The 21,419-nt window shown below is 42.3% G+C and overlaps 1 protein-coding gene across 5 annotated transcripts; it reads right to left on the bottom strand.

The window, feature by feature from the left end:
* Positions 1-180: 180 nt before the first annotated feature.
* PASK (PAS domain containing serine/threonine kinase) lies at positions 181-21,418 on the bottom strand. 5 transcript variants are annotated; one of them, XM_080409066.1, is made up of 18 exons: positions 20,884-21,418; positions 20,171-20,429; positions 18,912-19,147; positions 17,776-17,946; positions 16,294-16,434; positions 15,580-15,714; positions 14,634-14,927; positions 14,102-14,264; positions 12,441-12,615; positions 9,922-10,805; positions 9,081-9,280; positions 7,069-7,236; positions 6,158-6,283; positions 5,445-5,579; positions 3,710-3,909; positions 2,100-2,233; positions 941-1,087; positions 181-736 (listed from the first exon to the last, which is right to left on the bottom strand). In XM_080409066.1, exons 2-18 carry the CDS (start codon positions 20,388-20,390, stop codon positions 543-545), a joined length of 3,723 nt encoding a protein of 1,240 aa, XP_080265192.1. In that variant the 5' UTR covers positions 20,391-20,429; positions 20,884-21,418; the 3' UTR covers positions 181-542. The 5 variants fall into 5 exon arrangements, with proteins under 5 accessions (XP_080265192.1, XP_080265195.1, XP_080265193.1 ...); XM_080409069.1 differs by lacking the exon at positions 20,884-21,418 and having other exon boundaries at positions 9,922-10,269; positions 10,366-10,805; positions 20,171-20,868; XM_080409067.1 differs by lacking the exon at positions 20,884-21,418 and having other exon boundaries at positions 9,099-9,280; positions 20,171-20,868.
* Position 21,419: the final 1 nt, after the last annotated feature.

Below are 21,419 nucleotides of genomic sequence, written 5' to 3'. Positions count from 1 at the left end.
TCCCAGCCTCTAAGTACCTAAGGTATTTACAACTACAACATCTTCCTTGGGTTTGGGGCCTTAACGCTTTCATTACAAAAAAAAAAAAAGGGGGGGGGGGGGGCAGGCACCCCCCATCCTGCAGCTGCATCTGGTTCTGAGGCCTCTTTATGCACACAAACTCCAGCCCACAAGGAGACAAAAGGCATTTATTCGTTTAATTTTCAGCAAGAGTGAAACTACGCATAAAAAGTAAAACCAGCCCATAAAAATATAGTTACAAATAATTTAAAGACGACGTTAAAATCTTCGCCTCACAACTTTAAAACAGATCCTACGTAAGAACAATAATAAATGCTTATTAGCAACAAGCTTTCCTAGAGGAATCATGCCCAGGCCAAGCAGCTCAGGGCTGCCCTGCCTACCGCTTGGTGCCAGCCACCGGACCTTTTTGCAAGAGAGAAGGAGTAGCAATCTTTCCATGAGGTGGAAGCGCTTACAATTAATTCCCGTTGGTTCTTGAGTGACTGTCTGTGTCCTGCAGTAGGGGAGTTACCACTCCATTAGTAGCGCTGCAGAGGACTGCAGCGACTTCCCATGCCCGAGCCCTGGCACTCCACAGCCGCTGCTCCTTCCCGGCGGGGATCTGCACGCTCGCAGTCCGAAGTGTTCAAGCACGGCTCACTCTCCAGGTGAGGAGCCAGGAGCCCGTCTTCGTGTGTGCACCCACCAGAACTGTTTCTGAATCTGCTGCTTTCTAGGGAGAAAGACAAGACAGCGAGGGGTGAGCCATAGGTCCAGCTGGCCGACAAGTGTGTCATCAAACTGAGCACATTTGGCTATTGGCGTGTGCCCGATGAGCAGTATCTCGCTAACCACAGCTCAGTCTTCTCTTATAAATGATTCCCGTGTGCTTGGTGGGACCCAGGTGAAGGAGAAAGCCTTCAGAACAACATCTCACCTGTCTCAGCAGACACGTATACCTCTTCCCAGGTATAATCACCCAGGTTCACAGGCTGCTTCAGCCAATGATCCTCTGCTAAGACTGTGAGAGTTGTGCGCCGCTCCGGAACAGGATGCAGAAGCCCAGCCATGATGTTCATGAGACCTGGGCAGAGACAGTATTAAGGGGAATGCCTCAGGCTGTATTTTAGGCATGCTGGGAATGCAAAACACACTTCATATTCCAAAAAAGTGAAGATTTTTAATAACAAATCCTCCCTGCTAATCCCTTGTGCAGTACTGTTCTACCAGAGTCTTAGTCACATGAGCTCTGCTCTGGAAATGATCTGACATTTCCAGGTTGTGAAAACAGAGAACGGGGCGCAGAGTTAGGACGCCAAGGAGGACAGAAGTAGAAACAAAGGCCAGCGCGGCAAGCCTGACTTGGTGCTTCCAAGCCCAGTTCTTGTCCTGCAGTCATCCTGTGTTTGATCTGCGATTAAAGGTGCACTCAGGGTTCAGGGAAAGTTTCAAGAATCTACCAGCCAATTGCAGCGCCCTGCTTTACAACCATAGCGCTCCTAAGGACCCCAGAGAATTTGTTGATGAAGGTTTCTTTAGCCTAACATGCCATTAGTTTTCTATGCCTCCAACAGAAAACAGCCAGTGTATTTTTCCTGTAAGGTCAAGCCACACAATTCATTCAGAAATTATACTTTAACACATTATCATCTGTCCCAAAAGTGACGTGGCATTGGTTGGCAATAGTGAGATAAAACTTGCCTTAGTGTTACAAGACTGCCATGACTGATCTTAAAGTTCTTTACGAGAGTGAACCTTCCCGTCAGGCATTAGTTGTTCTGATTTTCTCAGATATAAACCTCACTGACGCTTGACAAGCTAGTAAATTGAGTCATCATAAAAAATGGGAGGCCTGGAATTTGAAACTAATGAAATACATGGCAGATAGCTGTATTCATTGCAGGCATGAAGAACTGCAGAACTTACCTGAAAAGGACACCTTGCCTAACTCTGCTTCAGTGAGCAGCTTTAAAAATCATTGCTGAGCACATTTGGAAGCATTTTTCCAGCCTTCCCCTCTATTTCTGGAGAATAAATACTGCTCATACTTTCCCAAGAGATCTGCATCTTTAGAAAAACAAATGGGAAAAATTTACCTTTTGACACAGGCCAAGGAGGATTCAGGACAGCTGCCATGGTCTCCTCCAGCTCACAGAAGGGATTCTCTCCAAATACCAGGGTATACAGCGTGACACCAAGTGACCACATCTCCAGCTCAGGGCCACAGTACCTATGCAGATATAAACCTGTGTAAACTCAGACTGCAAATACATAATTGTGTGCTAAATAAAGTAAAAAGAAAACAGGCAGTTGGTAGCCCTTGTTTCCAATTTTTATTTTAACATAGGAAGCTTCAAGACTTCTAATAAGGTTCTCAGTGTTTTTGAGAAGTCTGTACTATCCTTCTCCATGAAAGAAAAACAACCAAAGAATAAGAATGGCCAACTGGTTTTGGTTGATGAGTATGTATAGTATGCAACTAGACTTCCACATGGATAAGCTGGTGACGAGAACTTAAGCCACCTCCTTCTTCACCGTAAGCCAAAACTATCCAGTAAATATTTAAGTGGAATCCTTATCTTTTCCCATCCATTTCAAAACAAAAGTTATGTGGAAATAAATACTATCTGGATTCCATCTAAGAAAAAGGGGAAGTTTCTCCACACAGTAACAGGCTGAATTCCCAGGGCAGTGCTGCTCCATCTTCCATCTCATTACCAGCAGGAACTTCCTCTCTATCTTGCATTGCTTCTGCCCCACCCCCTGTCCCTGTCCCCGTTTAAGAGGAGCTGCCTGAAGGAGCCATGAAAACAGCTGTGAAATGGGAGCAAGCTAATATATTGCAAGTGCAATTAATGTTTGCCACCCTGTGATGGCACGGCTTCCCTCCAGGAGCAGGTATGACACTGTCAGCCTCCAGGTGAAGAGCAGTCAGAGAAGGAGAAAATCGGGGAAAAGACAGCTAAGATTTGGGCAGCACATCCAAGACAGCAGGAAGACAAGCTGCAAAGGAAGAATCCTTGAGTCCAGAGGAGCACAAAAATCAATGGGGAGATGAACACTATCAAACTGCAAAAGTTCATACAGGGAAGCACACAGGGAAGAAGGGAAGAGACGAGCTGAGAGTGGGAGCAATACAAAACACAGATGTGGTAAGGGGCAGATGCTATACAGCAATACTTGCTCACACCATCTCTCTAAAAGAGCAGCTTTTGCTAGAGACCTATTGGCACGTTCATACACAGGTACGAAGAGAAGATTAGCAAGCTGATGTACATATTACAAAAGATTAAGGAAAAGGGACACATTCAAGTCACAATACAACTCATCTAGACTCTTCTATCAGGCTGGAAATTAAAATCATAGGCTTGTTCTTGAACTCAGCTCTGCAGCAGGACAGACAGGAGTTGCAAAACATCTGACCAGAACCAGAAAGCCAGTCAACAGACTCGGTCAGAAACACTTTGTACATATTCAAGCCTTTACAAGTAATTTCTGTCACTGCGGTGCCCAACTTTATACACATTCAAACCCTTACAAGGAATTTCTGTCAGTGTGGTGCCCTAAATCTTGCTGCAGTTTTCTGTGGTTAGATAACTCTAGCAAGAGTACCAATGGCAATGCAGCTTGGCTTCTCTGTTCCAGCCCTGCACACACGTTTTTTGGTGCAATGGACACAAAAATTACTTTCCAGAGGGTTACATACGGTTTGCCAGACAGCACTTCTGGTGAGCAGTATTCAATTGTCCCACAGAAGGTATAAAACAGTTTGCCAGGTTCCAGGTAGGCAGCTGAACCAAAGTCTACTAATTTGATTGTGAAATCTTCAGCAATGACAATGTTTTCATCCTTGATGTCTCTGTGAAGGATGTTTCTACAGTGGAGGTACCCAACAGCTGACACAAGCTGATAAAGGAGGAAAGAATTAGGTGTTACTACACAGAGGTGTCCTTCTGGATAATCTGCGTGGCATCACAGAGTTCTGACAGCCACACTTTGGCTTGTTTTGACACTATATAAACAAGATAGATCCTAATTTCAGTAACTGGAAATGAACTCAGGCCTGCCTGTCAGCATTGCTGCAGTGGGTGTTGCAATGCTCTTGGGAGAGAGACTTAAAAAAGCCTTTGCTTTCTTTCCTCTCACAAATGTGCAGGAAAAGGGTATGCTGTAGTCACGATGCCCTTGTTTTTTTGGTTAGAAGCATAAGCGCTTACTGTTACAGTACTGCAGGTTACTCTATTTTTATCCCAGCTTCATCTGGAGGATCATTACACTCATTTGGAAGATATTACTGTGTGCCTCTGATACTGCAGGATGACAAAGCATTTAAAAGTGAAGATTGGTATAAATAATACAGTCACTCCTAAATTCCATTCTTCTTTCTGCACGATTCATGCTTTAGCGTCATAATTAAGAATACCATCAAAATTATATCACCTTGGAGACAATCGTGATCCCTACCGCAATACATTCGAGCAAGAAAAACAGATGGCTGAGGGAGAAAAGTTTCTATTTATACTACAAAGCTCCCTCTGCAGAGAAATACTGTAGAGGTCTGAAGTAACAAAGCACCCCTACCAGCTCAGGGTTGGTTTAGGAAAAGGGCTTACCTGTCAGAAGTTTAAAGGGACCACTGACTGCAATTTGTGAATGCACACTGCACAGCAGACACAGAGAAGGTGCATCACTTTGGTTACCAGCTTCCCTCAGCACTCCAGTGAGAGGAGTGTGGACACAGTGGTGGGTTACCAGGTGCAAAGTAATTCCTGAATACCTTAGAGCAAGGAATTTACTCCAGAACATGTGAGGGGGAATTACTTGGGGACTACTGTTGCAGTTAACTCAATGAACAAAGGACAACTCAGCTCTCAGGCAAGCTCCTGACTCACAGTAAACTACTTTGAGTTATTTTGCATTATGCCATGTTAAAATCCAAGATAACTAATTGATTTTAAATTCCTTAAAAAGAGGAGAGCCCTTTACTACCACAACAAATCTAAACCAAGCACTGACCTAAGTGGAAGTGTGGCTTTTAGTGAGGCTTGGGGCAATTTCCATGCACTTTCCTCCTCCCACAGCAGAAGCGTGACTGCTGCGAGATGAATGGGCATCCTGGTGACAGGTAGCGTGTGCTGCCACAATCACAGGCAAAGAGGTGATGGCTCTATAGGAAATCCTCCTATGAAATAAGGTCCTCTAAAGGTTTCTTTGTTACAAGTCTCTAGGTAAACCTTAAGAAGGTTTCTACCGGTAGCATTTCAATTAGCTAGAAATGAGCTCTACAGAATAACGAGGAAAAGTTCTGCAGGTATTGAGCATGACTCTGATTCAGCACGCCTACTGATTAGCCAGGAATTCTTTTGAGTGTAAGAGGATCCTTCTTCTTAAATTAACCAAATCTTTCCTGCATGTAGCAGCTGTACATTCCCAGCTCTCACCTGTCTGAATATATAGCTCGCTAATGGCTCATCCAAGTTGGGCTGATTATCAATGAATGTAAAGAGATCCAGACCAGACCCATGCTTCTCCATCACCAGCTGGAAGAAGTGTTCATTTTCAAATACGTCCAGCACCTATAAATAACAGACTTTTTTATTCATGTGCTTCATCTTAAAATTGCCTTTTTTTTTTTTTTAAACAAACACTGCTCTCCTCTTGGAGATTTAATCAACATGTATTATAATCTTTGAAGTCTCATTTCACTGAGCACAAATCTTTCTTGAAAAAAGAGCATAATTAAAACGGAGAGCAGAATTGAAGCCAAGAGGAATTCTCTCTCTGGGGAAAAAAAATCCAAACCCCAAATCAAAAAGGAGGAATCAAGATACGTATCCAGATTATGTACAGAACTAGTACATGGTCAGATGTAACATCATACTTCCAAGATACGCATCCTATCATCTTGAAATAACATACAGGCTTTTTTTCTGTCAAGTCACACCTTCAGATCTATGTTTGGTGTAAAAATGTCAAGGCAAACGACAGTCTGCTGTAATATACCCTCCAAAACAAAGCAGGATTCCTTTCTTTCCTGAAAACATAGATTTAATACAGGACAACTCCTCACTCCTGAAGAGGAACGTGAGACACCAAGTACTCAAACGAACCATACAATGCAGTTCAAACTACATTCCCTCTGAGTTCACTGTACCTTAATGATACTGGGGTGCCGCAGCTTCAACAGGATTGCAATTTCTTGCGTAACTCTCCCTCGATCAGGATCATCTACCCAGCAGTCCTCAAGCACCCTCTCCTTCCAGATGAACTTTACGACAACCTACACAGAAAACAGCATTCAGCATCACCTGCAAAAGTATGGTTTTAAGTGTCTGGTAAATTAATTTCCAGGGAAAATGTTAGTGATTCATATTACTAGAAGGACAGAAGCAACCCAATGTGCATTGCTTATAGTATATTTAAACATATTTAAATTAATTTAGTCCTAGAAGCCAAATGATGCACAGAAATGGAATGTATTTATTTTCTTTTTATTGATGCTCTGAATTCCAAAGGCTTTGCCAGGCCAGCTCTCTTATCAACCCAATTACAGCAGTGGTGACTTCTGGCATAGGGGTACAGAGGAGGGAAATTGGCACTTAACATCCATGCAGAGAAACACCACAGCTTGCCTCTCAACACCCAAAATACTTCTGCTGATAAAAAGGAGGGTTTCATAACCTCAGCATGTCTAGTCCACATTCTTGAGTCATGGCATGATAAAGACTTTGAAGTTTGTAATTTTCTTTAGGAACAGAAGACTAAAACCTGTCACTCTGTTAAGCTTAATGTATACTTCTTTCAACACGTTAAATTAGCTTACATGGTCAGACTTACTCTGTGCCTGTTGTCTTGGGTAACGGTCATATACTACATCAATGCAAATATTTTCCTGTTCTGTTTCCATGAAGTTAGTGATTTCAGATTTTTGTTTAAACAAAGGAAACCCCCAAACTACCAAACAGCCACTTTTAATAGTGTAGTATTGACAGAATATGAACACACTAACTTTCCAGTTTTCATCCTAAATAGTTATTGCAAGGAGATCTAAAAGAAACATTTAACCTCCTGGTGATCTTTCTTGCTCCTGGCAGTCCACACAAAGCCAAAAGACCCTTTGCCAATTAGACTGAGAGTGTCGTAATTTTTTGCGTACTCTCCCTCACACGCCCTTAATCCTGCAAGATCTTCAGCTCTTCGAGAATTCTCAAAAAATGAAGTTGATCTGATGGCCTAGGTATAGATAAAAAAGCAAGAAAAAAATAAAGCAAGCCACAAAGTAACATTTATAAAATCAAGTAAATAATGACGAGAAAGTACACATCTGCAAGAATAGCTGAAAGGAGTGATCTTTGGTTTTGACAGCAAGAACCGCACGTTGATGTAATCATCACAGTATGAGACAAGTCAACAGTCAGCATTCAGCAGCTATAAATACTGCTCAATTCAGAGAAAGGTAAAGAAAACAGAAGCATATGCACCTTAGATGTTCACACAAAATTCTCTGTGCCAGTAGGATAATGAATTCATTGTGGTCTATCACCAAATGGTAATTTTATTTGATGAATAAAAAGTAGGTTACTTTCAAAGTTGTAATTTTTCCAAGTAAGTGTATTCTAGATGGACAGAATTTAAAAGGTGCTGCTTTAAGCCTTGCCTATAAATTTTGCAATTTCTGTTTGCCTCAGTAATCTAAAAAGATTTCACTTATAAAAGATATTAAATTCCCAGTGTTTTCCAAACTTTCTGGTAAAACAGCATTTTACTTCTGTAGATTGGTCTCTCAGTAGACGTAAACACTCCTAAATTTTAACACCCCAGTAAAATTCCTAATAAGCAAACAATACATGCCTTCCTACCAAGGCCTGCAACACTGCATGAGAAATTAAACATAACAGAAGTTTTTCTCGCTCTGAGGACAGGGTTGGGATTGTTCGTTTTGGGGATTATTAGGTTTCTCCACCAAAGATGGCATCTAAAATGCATGATCACAGAACATCTTTATGACATACACAGTATGTCATACTGAGAGGAAACACAGCAAATCTCATGGGGACATTTGTTTTGAATGATGAAATTTGAAGTTATACATGAAACAATCAGAACTGCTTATATTTTGACATATGTATGCATGGAAGATAATTTTTTGAAAGGAAAACAAGAGCCACCTTACTACTTAGCTCTCAAAAGTCTCATAAAAAAATATTCCAAATAGGAGGTTTTGCCAATAGCCAAGCTTTTCATTCAAATATCTACTTTATCTTCCAGCTCACTAATTAAAGGCAAGGCAGGGGAGGGAAACTACATGTCTAATTTGCAGCGCATTGCATTAAGCAACAGCTTCTTGCAGTTCCAGTTTGGAACTGTCACCACTATACACATTACACATGCGGGATCTAAATATCTAGGTAATTCTCTGTTAAGGTCATTATAAAATCCAGCTATGTAAAGATCTAAGAAATGCACAGATTTATTCAAGGGATCTAGATCATCACCATTACCTATTTCAATTGATCAAAAATACTATTTTCCTCTACAGCCTTGGTCAAAGTCCTGTCAGTTTTACATTCCACTACTCACCAAAAGCAGGCCTGAGCAGTTCTGTGTTCGGGTTTGACAGCACTGACATGTACCCACTGCTCAGCTGCGTGGTGTTAGCTTTCTATACACCATCCTGAATGCAGCCTCCCAGGAGGCAGCTAAAAACTGCAGGTTTCTTTTGTTGACACAAGTCAGTCAATGGAAGTTTTCAACCTAGTATTTCCTTTCTAAATAATGTTGTGTCATTGGTGCCAGTGTGATCAGATTGCTGCAAACTTCTATTGTAGATGTACTTAAACCAGCCTAAGGACAAATTTAAAATTAGCTGCTTTCATTGTACTACACCAAGACAAACACACGCTACCAGAAACGTTACAAAACAGCAATCTGAAATATTTCTTTTGACATAAAACTGGTGAAACAAAGTAACAGCAATATCCATCCACCACCTCACAACGTTATTTTAATTTGAAAATCTTTTCGACTTTAGCTTCAGCTTAACAGTCAAACAAGGAGAGAAATGCTCAATATTATACCATAGTAGGATTTCTTACTTCCCCAAGACTATTTGTGGAAAGATCGGCAATAGAGTCAGCAGAGCTTGCTAGACTGGAAAGCAAAAGCTGAGTCTTTGCTACCGCTTCCTTCTGGCTCTGTAGAAGGTCTTTCACCACCCAGACACAGAAAAGTACGGTAGGGTCCTGCAGCTCTACCTGTTTCACTTCAAAGAGTATACCTGTAGAAACAGGTGAGGAAGTTAAAATGGTAGAATGAAACTTTAGTGTTGAACAAGACCACAGACAGTTTAGCTCAAAATTCTGAGTTCTTAAAGTGAATTACTCCATTATTTATTTGGGAAACACCTACTCAGCAAGGAATCATCTGATGGGCTGACAACAGCACAGCTATTACTTGGCAGCTACCCCCATAGTTCCCACCCCCCAGCAGAAACTTGTCAGTGCCCAATTGTGATTATTAATCTCACATTGTTATTCTAAATTACAAAAAGTCAGGAATTTTATACAACAAGCCACTGAATCCAGCTGAAGGAGTGAATGAAATACATTCCGTTACACAATTTTCATACAAGCCTGTTCAGAAAAAGTTATCAGGTTCAAGTTTTTTAATTGTGCTTTAGAAATATTTCTGACTATTCAGTCTGGATTAATTTCTTAGTAATTTTGTATTTTATACCACCTGCTTTTCTAATACCCCTTGAGTAGACTTAAATACAATTTTATCTTCTAGATGCTAGAGAGCTTCTTCCTTCCTCTCCACTCAGAGTTCTAACCAGAACTGTCTGCCTCCTGCAAAAATGTAGGTGAAAAAGAGCACCCCTCATTAATTTTGGGAAGGGGAGAAACAGGTTTAACTTACTTAATTGTGAACCATCTCTGTGACGGCAATTCCCAGTGTAGCTGCCTTCCAGAATCTCCAAGGTCAAAGGATCTGCTGGATTCAGCCTTCCTTCTTGTCTCACCGGGGTCGATGTTACTTTTATCGCCGTATTTTGCTGGCCATGCAACCGACAGTCTTCTTGAGGACTACCTTTGCCCTTCAGTATGTTTCTGTTGATGTTGTCACCCATGGGCTCTTGTACAAGAGTTTCTGGCTTCTCAAGAAACATTTTTGAGGATTCTTCAGAGTTTTCTAAATGCCTTTGGGAGGCCAGCAACCCAGAACCATCTTCTACAGCAACACCATTCAACAGATCCTTTTCTTGCCCTGTTGAAAAGGCACTGTTACTTGGAGTTCGCATATAGTCTACAGCTGAGTCTGCTGCATTAGAGAAAGATGTTCTTACAGGAGCTGCAGTAATACCTGAACGATTGTCGGAGTTCCCCTTGACATCAATATTCAGATTCAGTACCTCAAGACCACAGCAAACACCGTTCAGCTCAGTGTCTGTTTCTTTAACATCTTCAGAGGTTGTGGCAACTCCTGGTGCAGAAGCACTGCAACCCATTTTATTTCCTGAGCAAACATTATGGATAGTGTGTGTTCCATTTGCAAAGAAGGATGAAGCATCGTTTAGCAGGCAGCTTTCAACAACAACGTGCTCAAGGCTGGCATGTTTTGCATCACACAAGTTTCGTTTTGACAACTGCCCTTTAACCATGTGGCTTTGGAAGTCTTGTCTGCAGTCCACTGTGGTCCCAGACCATGGCTCATCTATTGTTGGTGTTCCAGGTGAGTTACAAGTAACATCAGAAGGCAGCTTAACCAGGCCATAGGATGCAGTACCTAGATTGTCTTCCAGCCTAGAACAAACAGACAACAAGGCAACATTTACTGAAGAAGCCTGTCCCCAGGCATCAGTGTAGTGTGGTGCTGATGCTTCAGCATTTCATATGGTAACCTACAGATATGCTGACAATTTACTTCCTTGAGTTCTTGACGATGAACTTGTAACTGGTTAGACAAGACACTAGTGTCACTGGCATTTCAATCTTAGATGCACCACATACCGCACTGTCACTGCTTCTTACTAGAATCTTCATGTTCTGACTTAAACCCAACTGTTCTGAATCAAACGACATGGGAGAGTGCCTCGCAGAGAGTCTGAGAATTATTTGATCCTGCAGTTTCCACTGTTCTACACTGTTCCACTGCTCTGATTCTGTCAAGCCAAGTGTCAGGGTAAGACTCTCTATGTGGGCTGACAGCCCATTGGTGGCAATGCTGTCTTCACTGCAAGGATTCAAAGTTATTAGTAATATAATGATGACAAAAGGATGAGAAAACCATCATACTGCATACCACCCGTTCTTCTGTTACTATGGTCACTATTTAAAACATGCACTAATTGTTTTATTCTAAAGTTTAAAAGAAAAAGGCAGAAAGCTGTTGGCACAGGCATCCAAAATCCTAATAAATTCCATCTTGACCAAAGAAGAGCAGGTACACTCAAATGGCACTCTTTCCCTATGGATTACTTCCTTCTCTAGCTTCATTTCTAAATATAGATCATTTACCACAACAAAAAAAACATACATGTGGCAGGATACTTACAATCCTGAGAACAGAAGACCCCTTGTCTGTCCAACAGAAGATGGATGTCCCCATCCATCAATGTAAACATGGTTCAACGAAGCCCATACCACAAGGTATTTTACAAACATTTCTATTAGTGAAAATGCAGAGTAGAAAAAACAATCCATGCAGCAGAGCACTTACAATCCAAGTATGATGTGAGAGACATATCCAGGAGAGGACAAGGAAACAATGAGACTGTCAGTCTCCTTAAAAAGCAACAACAACTGTGCGGTAATAGTTTATATATTAAAATGGGCAGTAAATATTTTCTGAGGGTTAGAATTGTTAACGTGGAAGGCTTCAAATTTGACTTAAGATAAACTATATGCATCATATAGGTACCTGTGCAGAATTTCTGACCTTGTAACAGGAAAAAGACCTGGAAAGGTACAGTAAAAATGGCTGGACTGAAGTAACACAGTACCCTGTTTTAATGGATGACCTGCCAGTTACACCAAGCATTGGAAGGAATAACATTTAGAATTCATTCCAGGTAACCTGGCTTCAGCAGAACACCAGCTGGCAGATATCACAGGAGATAAACATCCACTGTTTCTGATCTAGCAAGCATAGAGCCTACTTACTTTCCCTAATCTGGGTGAAGTATTTAGTCCCTTTAGAGATGGAACCTCTGTAACTTTACAATTGTAGGTTGTACAGATCTAAACAAAAAATCTGAAAGTAGGCAAAACACAATCTGTCTTGCAAATGGTGCTCAGATTCTGAAGAGAGCAAAATGTGGAAGGCTCTTGTTACACCTTCCCACAGACATCACAGAGGTGAAAAAACAGTTTTTGCTGGCGACTACCACCACGGCTCTTCATTTTTCAAAGTGAATATGCAGTCTGTGAAATGCCTACCTGTTAGAAGGTGTGGATACCATTTCAGGAGGTGAGGGAGTAGAAAAGAAGTTAGTCCCATTCTTTTGTTTAGTCTCGTCATGTATTAATTTGTTGTCTTTGTGTCTATGTTTCAATTTCTGCTCTTCATCTCTTGAGGGTAGGCTTGCCAAAGATGCAGCCAAGAAGCTGCTGTCTGTACCAAACAAGAAATAAAACGATACCAATTTCATCTTTTATGTTTAGGCTTCAGAGACTACAGTGATTAAAAATGATCTTGGAACTGCCTTGGTCTGTCTCAACCCTATGGAACTGAGTATAAAAGATGTGGTTAAGGCAAAGTGGTCCAAATATGAGCACTCCACTCTACTGGAGAAATCCACTCCACTCACCTGAGAAATCATCACATGCAGGAATCTAATTTGCTAAAATTTGCATTCCTATCAAAGCCCTTGGACATGTATTAGCCTTCTGGGTTAGCTACTGGGATTGAAGTTAAGAGACCTAAAAAAAAGGCCAACGACTGGAATTAAAGTGATCATACAAATTGCAGAAGGGAAAAAAAAAAAAAAGCCCAAAACACACATACATTCCCCATTTCAAACACTTAAAATGAAAAGGTTTAGACTGCACTTATATAACTCACTGAAACTGCAAGACAAAGAAGTATACAGTCTAAACATTTAAGAGAAAGATTAAGACAAGAACTACTTTCCTTCCCCAGCGGCAACAGATCAAAAGTGAAAAACACAGGTTTGCAAAGTGAAGTAACCCAAGTATTGTTGCTGCAGAAGGCGGCAATGAGTGAACAAATCTAGATTCAGGTCTAGAGCAATCCTTCCACTTAGTAAAGGCTGAATGCCAACAATGCTTCCTCACTAAAGAACTGAATTAGATTCACTCTTGGATTAGAGGCATCACTTCACCAAAAAATTACCTAAGAAACTGCACACTGTCTACTAACTCTTCTTTGTTCCAGTAGTGTGCATTGGTTTCAATGCAGCTGTGCATTTCTAAGCAAAGAGAAAAAGAAAATAGGAAAAAAAAACAACAACAAAGGAGACAAAACCAGCACAAAAGATCTCTTGCAATACAGATGGAAGTATGGACTTGTGTTCTCTGCTATGGGCAGCGCTAGCTGGAAAAACAGATTTGGAGACATGAAGCTTTCTTGCTTCTGCTTATTCCTGTTACGTTCAGCGAAATATAATTTTGATAAATTCTTTGTAAGTGCAGCAATCTGCATCAGAAGACTATGTGATGCCTCCTAACTGAAACATCACAGCAACATGACATTGAATATTAACCAGCAACATGAGCCAATTCAGAAGAATATTAGTATTTTCCCTTAAAAGATTAGTCCTAAGTACAGCTCTGCAGCAATACTGTCACAAATGCTATATTTTACATGTCTTAAAATACTCAGAGATCCTAACAGGGGAGGGAGGGACAGGGAAGTGCTTGTTAAGTACAAAGCATTCTCTATTAACAGCGTAGTTTCCAACTTGGGCATTCAGTTTCATCTTCTTAGCAACAAAGAGAGAAACACAACCTTAGGTGAACAATTCTGTTTACCTTGGGTTATAGTGGAAATCCAATTTAAAACCTGCACGGAGGTGCATTACATTTACAAAGCATGCTCCCGTGTTCATAGGCAAATCTCTCGCCTCTCATTATTTTACCTTTGTCACAGCAGCCAGAGCCATTTGTACGGCAGGCAGTAACACCTTCAAAGATGCACTCACTCTCTGTCCCTCTGGAGTCGTCAAGAGGAGGTAACAGCAAAGAACAACCGCTGCTTCTCTCCATGTTGTTATAGAAACCAGGGATCAGGAACATAATGTTCTAAAACACAGAACAAAACCTTATAAAGCTGAGCTGGCTCTCAAAGGTTGGGGGCAAATGCTAAGAGTCCACGTTTGTGAACCTGATCCTCATGGATAGCCAGGCAAAAGTGATCAACATGACTGATGGAGAACACGTAAGTGTGCAGCTTGCTTTAGGCTACTTGAAATCCACACCAGCTCCTCAGCAGTGCAAGACTTCGCAATTACAACAAGGGAATCTGCGTATCTTACAGCTTACTCGCTGAATACACAGAACACAGAGGTTTTGTGACAGACAGGAAGGAGGGTAAAAGACGACTTTACAATTCCAATGGATATGCTGGCAGACACAGCAGTCTTCTGGGAGGAATTAAAACTCATATCTTACCTTTCCCAACAGTTCTTTCTTCTCATAGCCAAACAGCATTAAAGCAAAACTATCCTTGATGCCACAGATGGTTCCATCTGACTGGACAGTAATAAGACCACTGATGGTGGAGAAAACCACAGCTGTAGCAGAGTAATGACCGCCTGTGAAAGAGCCAACTTCTTCCGTCTGCAGAACACCATCTTTCTGTTCTGCTACTTGGTTCTCCTCCAGAAGGCTTACTTGCAGCTTTAAACTGAGAGGAAACATGTTACCCTCTCTGGACTGGCCTACAGCTTGCTGGATCCTGAGGTTCTAAATTAAAGCAAAAAACAAAAACCAGATAGAAAACCTCTAACTAACCAAATGTTTTCATTTTATTTCAGTGTTCACGTAAAATTACACAGGAACATCCTCAGGAAAACGGAGCAGAAAAAGAAAAACGAACCAGTCCTGTGAGTATCAAAGTGAACAAAGTCTGGTCTTCTAAGGATTTGGAATCCAGTGTTGAATATCCTGATGACAAAACCAGGCAAGTCCATGCTGCCGCTTTTCAGCAAACAAGGCTTTAGTAAGGCCTCTTTCAACTACCTAGCTGCCTGTTTTCATTTGCAAGATTTGGTTATTCTTTAGTTTCACTCCTCAGACAGACATGACTGAAACAGACTAAAGAATTCAAAATAATTTTAGGGAGCTGACATAGACAGCATGTTTTCTTAAAAAGCCAGGACTGGAGAAAAATGTCTTTCACCAGGACAGATTCCACAGTGAGAGGTCAGGGTTTGGTTTCGTTTTTAGTTAGGAAATACTCAGACAGCAGCTCCACAAGTAAGCAGCACACCCTTTTTCAGGAGACTTACACTTCTCTCTGAAAAGGCTTTCTTCTGTTACTGAAGGAGGGAAAACAGTGTGCACGTGTTCCGAACGGGAAGGGAATGGAAGAACCTGGCTGGTGCTTATACTATACCTTTGGGATTTTTTTGCCTAGAGGAGGTATCTGCACAGAAGGAATCAGGTCCTTTATGTGTAGCCCAACTACTTCTTCCAATGTTGGGTAGCCATGGAGATGTGCAAAAAGAAGGTCACATGATGTAATCTTTCCCTTGGGAAGAAAATTTACAGGACTATTTTAATTTTATCATTTTAGCCACAGTCCACTCAATCCTTTAACAACAATTTCTGCAAATATCTAAGCAAATGGCAAGAATGAAACTGCAAGTTTCGTTCTGCAGTCTCTCTGTGGATACAACTAATTCGGTAAAAGCAGACATAGCATAATGCAATACCTCTCCAACATTGCCATGTAGAGCCTGCCCCTTGCCACAGGGGAGAGGCAGGGGAGTCCAACGAACTTCCCAGAACTTTTCCTCAGCAAGCTGATCCCTTCACAAGGGCACCCCTGCCATGAACAACCAACCCCCTGTAGAACTGTCACTGTTCAAGACTAAGATTTTCCCCAGAAGACAGACAATGTATTTTAATGTGACTTGTCGAATACATCAACGTGAGCTTCATGGGAGATTTTTGCACAGGTCCTACATTGTGCAGTCCCAGTCTCAGTCAGTGCTACGTACACCTTCGTGTTCACAAACAGTACCGCGCCTACTGGCTTTTAGACATGTTCCATTCCCACAAACTCTCACAAACTGTCGTCTCATTTGATCATTAGGAAAACACTCACATCAACCCTGAAGGAAACAGAAGCTGAAAGTCTTTCCACTGGTTCCAGTACAACCACACAACACGGGTTCTCCTTGCTTCTTATTTTCCTCAGCCAGACGGAGACAGGGATCTTCTCGTTGAGACGGCCTACAATATCTACCTTTCCAGAGGATTCAGAGTTGTAGTCATAATTTACTAAGACTGTGGTTACTTCGCAAGAATTTCAAACAAGAATAAAATATTAAACCAAGATATCTCCCTGTCATTGTCAGAAAAATACTGTTTCTTGACTACTTACTGGTTTTTTATTGGAAGAAACATAGTGTTAAGATAGCGATGAAAAAGTTTGCAAATAATTCATTGCTCATACACAAAATGTCGTTGCTTTTGTATCTTCTCCCCCTGGCCACGAAGACTAAAGGCATTTCCTTCAGCATCATAAATGTGCCAATCCAATACCTTGTGCCAGAGAGAAATGCCTTTCAGAGATGCCTTATTTTTAAGGGCTGCCCCATGGTGCTAATGAATACTCCATGTTAGTAACATAGTTCTTACTTTCAGCTGCAAGAATAGCAGTTTAATTTCTTATGGGAGGAGATTCTTCTCAAATCAGAAAATGTTTATTCATCTTATAACTTGCCATGTTTCACATCAAGCTTTTTATCATTTTTACATGATCTTGATAGAATGGGTTTAAGAATTACACAGTGACTCCTATAAATAGCTGCAGCTTAGAATTTGTGCCTTTGTCAGACATTTAACTTTAATCCTGGATTACACAGAATCAAACTTAGATATTGCACCCCCCACCCCCCCATCCAATTGAGTAATAGGAAGATCAAGCTCTGAGATGCTGACACTTTCAGTATAAAAATAAAACACCAGGAAGAATATGAGCTCATTTTCCAAGTATCTGCTAGTGACAGCTCACAACAGCAGCAAAAGAAAATAATTTTGTGACGTTTCTCATGCAGTTCTCTTATAAACAACCCCACTATAGGCAAAATATCAATTCTACTCTTTGGCACCAATTAGGGTGTTTTGGCACAGACATTTCACAGTATTTGACTGACTTGTAACTTCTTAATATTCACAATCCAGTTTAAGATAAATTTTCAAATAATTTTTAAAAGACCAGACAATCGGGAACTTTTCCTTAACAGGTTTTTCCATGTTAAGCAATTACAAATAAATGTATTTATTCTTTCTTATTATCTTTTTTTTTCCCAATCTGATGTCCTTTAGGTTCCGATTTGGTCAAGTCACCATGACTATAGAAGTTGGCAGCTGCAAGGCTCTCACAGCTGTCTCCCAAGCCATCTTTTGCCCTCTAAATTCTGACATCTGCAAACTTTTAATTTAATTAGTTCTACAAATGAAATAATTGCCAAATGCCCATGAAGTTAAATATATCAGGAAATGATACTGAAAATGTCAAAACCAACCCAAACCCAAAACTCCAAACCAAAGCCTACAATAACTCCTTGAACGTTTCACATACCACAGTTCCTGAAACCACCGGTGAACTTTCTTCTGTTTCTATGTACTCCTCACCCACTGCTTCCCATACCTCTTGACTGGATTTGGATATCAAGTGGGACAGCTTTTTACCAATGAGTTCCTGGCTGCTACACCCAAGCAGCTTGCAGGCTTTGTCATTAGCCACTAGGATCTAGAAAATCAGAAAAAAACCCAACCAAAACAAAAGAGTAAAAGCTCTAGGTTTTGTTAATAGATCATCATCTCATAGTGTTGCTTTAATGTCATTATAATATCCCTTCCTCTTGGTGGAAATGGGGTGGTTCTTTAAAATTTTGATTTTTTCAAAAACAGTTCACTAAAGCTTTATTCTAGGACATCCCTTTCCTACGCATCTTCTTGGTTAAGAGGGTTTGAGACATTGCTTTCCTTGTAGGTTTCCTGCTTTCTTTTAACTGTAAATGATTACACCCATGAAGGCAAAATGACAAAGTTGTATTTGCAAGCAAAGCCTGGGCAAGCCACAAAATTTTGCCCACAGCTGAAGGCAGGCAGTAATTCCACCAGCTATTGACATATTAAGCCTGTGTTACAGAGCAAGTCAGGATTATTTAATGCCTTTAAGGTGGGTAAGCCTGAGCTGTCAGTTCTAGCTAAAAGTGGCACAGCTCTTTCAAGTTTTCAGTACTCAATTTTATATTAATTTACTCTCATGGCAGAAACAGAGAAATTCTCTCCCTCCCAGTGCAAAAAGGCATATTTACTGGGGCAGACTGAGACTTAGTGCCACCACAAACCCATCTCAGGGCTGGCACTTAACAGACAGGAGACCTGAAACACATTCTGCTTTTCCTTTCTTCCCTCATGCCACTTCACAGCTCATTCTTCTTTATTCCTTTTTTCTGTTTGAAAAAAGATTCAAGACATCTGTGCTTCTGCTACTGTCTTGTGTATTTTGCTAAGTACAACCTGCAATGGAAATAAATGTGTTGTCATTCTCCAGAAGACTACTGAGCTTGAGCAGACTATAAAATGCCTTCATGACGCTCTGATTGCCTGCAGATACACGTAAGAATAAAAGGCATTTTAGCCTGTCTGATGCCACACAACCTATACCAGTCATGGCCTGCTTAGTTTAGCAGTTACTACTGCAAATACCTCTGTTGTGTTGACATCCACAGTGAAGATGGCTTTGTTTGGATTGCGTGCAGCAGTTGAGAGGTGCTGGCTGGATTCCTCCACAGTGAGGGCATGCAAAAAGGAGCAAGAGGCAGAACTTCCAACAAAAGTGGAGCGAGAGGCAGAATCCCACCGAGCCCATGAGTTACCAGTTTTGCTGGTACAAATGTTACGAGCTGCCAGTGAAGACAAACAGTAAGAGTTCCACTTCTCCCCTGTGAGAAGATAAAGATCATCTATGTAGCTGTAACAGTCTATGACAGGAGTATTAAGAGGAATGGATAAAAAAAGATTAGTTGTCAGCTGAAGCAACTTTCAAGTAGTCCCAGAATATATGCTTCTAGATTTGTAAAAAAATTACAAGAAAATACAAATCAATGAAACCGAAGAAAACAGAAACAATTCTAATAAACATATCTTGAATGACAGCCACTCCATAGCCTAGAAGAACATTGCCAATATCCGTAAGATTCAAGCAGACTAGTTAACTTCTATTTTTCTTTAACTTTTCACTTAACAGATTTTCAAAGGGTTTAAAATCTTTCAAGTTAAAATTGAAACTGTTATTAAATATAATTTAGTAAGTGTTCAAGCTCTTGTTAAATACTGTATTAGTCGGAAGCCAGTTAATTAACTGCTCACAAGGTAAGACACTAAAACACCTGAGCCCACACCTATGTTTTATGTCACACAATGCCAAGCGATTGTACTAAAATTTTCAAAGGTTCTGTTTGTAAAAAACGTTTCTTTGGCAAGTGGCATCAGCAGCCAAATGCCATCACTCCACTCCCAAAACAGGAAGCAGCTTTGAAGGTTTAGCAGTACTCGAAGAAGCATCACGAACAACTCCTCACAAGGACATCTCTGTGTTTATGCATCGCATACAGCATGAATATGCTCACCACGATAAAACAGGGAGACCAGTACCTGGACGCATTGTAAACTGCAAGGTTCTTCCCCTCCTAACAGAATCCAGCATAACGATATCTTTCTCCTCATTTGGAAATTTTTCACGATGCAGATAATAATACAAGATGGAGGGCAGTCCAGTGGAAGCCAATAAAGGTTGCCCAGGGACAAATACAAGTGCAGAGCACCTATTCAGCAACACATCCCCTGTAAACTCTCCCAGCTTGCAGTAATCCATGGCTCAGAGGCTTACTGAACAAGCACTTTCTGACAGCTATTTATTGCTATAGGTTTGAGGGAGGGGAAGAGGAAGATCTGAAACACATCACCTTCACTGATGACACATGAACTCAATCTCAAAATACGGTGCTCACCACACAGAGATGCTTTAAGCCGGCAGAGTTCAGAAAGCTGACTTTTCCTGCTTTTGCGGGCCGAGGGGTAGGATCTACTTAGCTTATCGGAGCTATTCAAGGGAGTAAGGACTAGGCCTACTGATGGAGGCAGAAGGCCCCCTTCAGAAGGGCTGTAAGCCTTGGCTGCCATCATCACGCTCTGGTTGCCGAGCCAAGCCTAGGGAGCCACCACCTGTAAGAGAAGCACAACAAATGCAGTCAGCCTTACAGCCAGGCACTACCGCTCAGGACGCTGGCAGGCAGCAATGTGTTCGAAGGCAAAGCGTAGCCCTGTAAGTTACGGCAAGACCGCCGCTTGCTCTTGCGCGTCCTGATCAATGATCAACATTTGGCCTCGGGCGTTAAAGCAAAGCTGGCTCACGCTGGCCATCGTCCTGCCCGGGGGCACGGGATGCCCGTGACTGGCAGGACGTGTCCACCGTATTTCCGTAAGACCTACCAAGCACCCAGCCAGCGCGTTCCCGCTCGCTTTAAAAGTGAAAGCTCTCGTAACTTGGGCAGTAGTTCCCAATTTTGAGGAAGCAAGTGTAGCACAGCCTCCTGCCCACCCAGGGTGCCGCCCGCACCGCCCAGCCTCCCGGGGCTGCAGCCCCAGCCCCAGCCCGCCTGCCCGGCCCCGGCCCCACCAGGACAGCCACAGCCACCCCGCCGCTCCTCCAGGCGGCCACCGCGCCACCGGCGGGCGCGAGGAAGTAAGGGGCGGGACTCGGCAACCGCGCCACCCAATAAGCGAAGGCAGCAAGAGAGCGGCACGGGGAAGAGCCAATGGGATGCCGGCGCGGGAGGAGGCAAAACTGATCCGGAGTCAGCCCCGCGGCCCCCTCCGGCCTCCCCTTGCCCCGCAGCCGCTGCCGCCAGCAGTGCCCTGCTTCGGGCCGCCGGCCCCAGGCCGCCCCGGCCGGGCTCCCCGCTCCAGCGGTGGAAGGCTACATCTCCTCCGCCTGATGGCAGCTATCCTCCCCATCCTCCGAAGAATCTGCAGGCGGAACGGCGAGGTCGAAAGCGGCTCGTAACGTCTCAGGCCCGCGGCGCTAGCGCGGAGTGAGCGCCTGGCGCTCTGGCCGCTTCCCGCCTCCCCGCCAAGAACTACAGCTCCCGGCGGGCCGCGCAGGAGGCTGCGGGCGGGGCGCTGCCCCGCCCCCGGGCACATCACCCGCAGAGG

The sequence above is a fragment of the Falco punctatus genome, assembly GCF_963210335.1.
Source record: "Falco punctatus genome assembly, chromosome: 13".
Taxonomy (NCBI): domain Eukaryota; kingdom Metazoa; phylum Chordata; class Aves; order Falconiformes; family Falconidae; genus Falco; species Falco punctatus.
Note: the sequence above shows the minus strand (reverse complement) of the source record. Positions and strands in the feature narration are given on the sequence as shown.

Excerpts from the sequence above, each read along its gene's own strand:
- PASK (XM_080409066.1), bottom strand. The coding sequence starts at position 20,390 with ATGATGGCAGCCAAGGCTTACAGCCCTTCTGAAGGGGGCCTTCTGCCT. Across the intron at positions 2,234-3,709 it reads GAAGTGCTGTCTGGCAAACC|GTACTGTGGCCCTGAGCTGG; the intron begins GTATGTAACCCT and ends ATATCTGCATAG. Across the intron at positions 1,088-2,099 it reads TCCTTGGCCTGTGTCAAAAG|GTCTCATGAACATCATGGCT; the intron begins GTAAATTTTTCC and ends GTCTCTGCCCAG.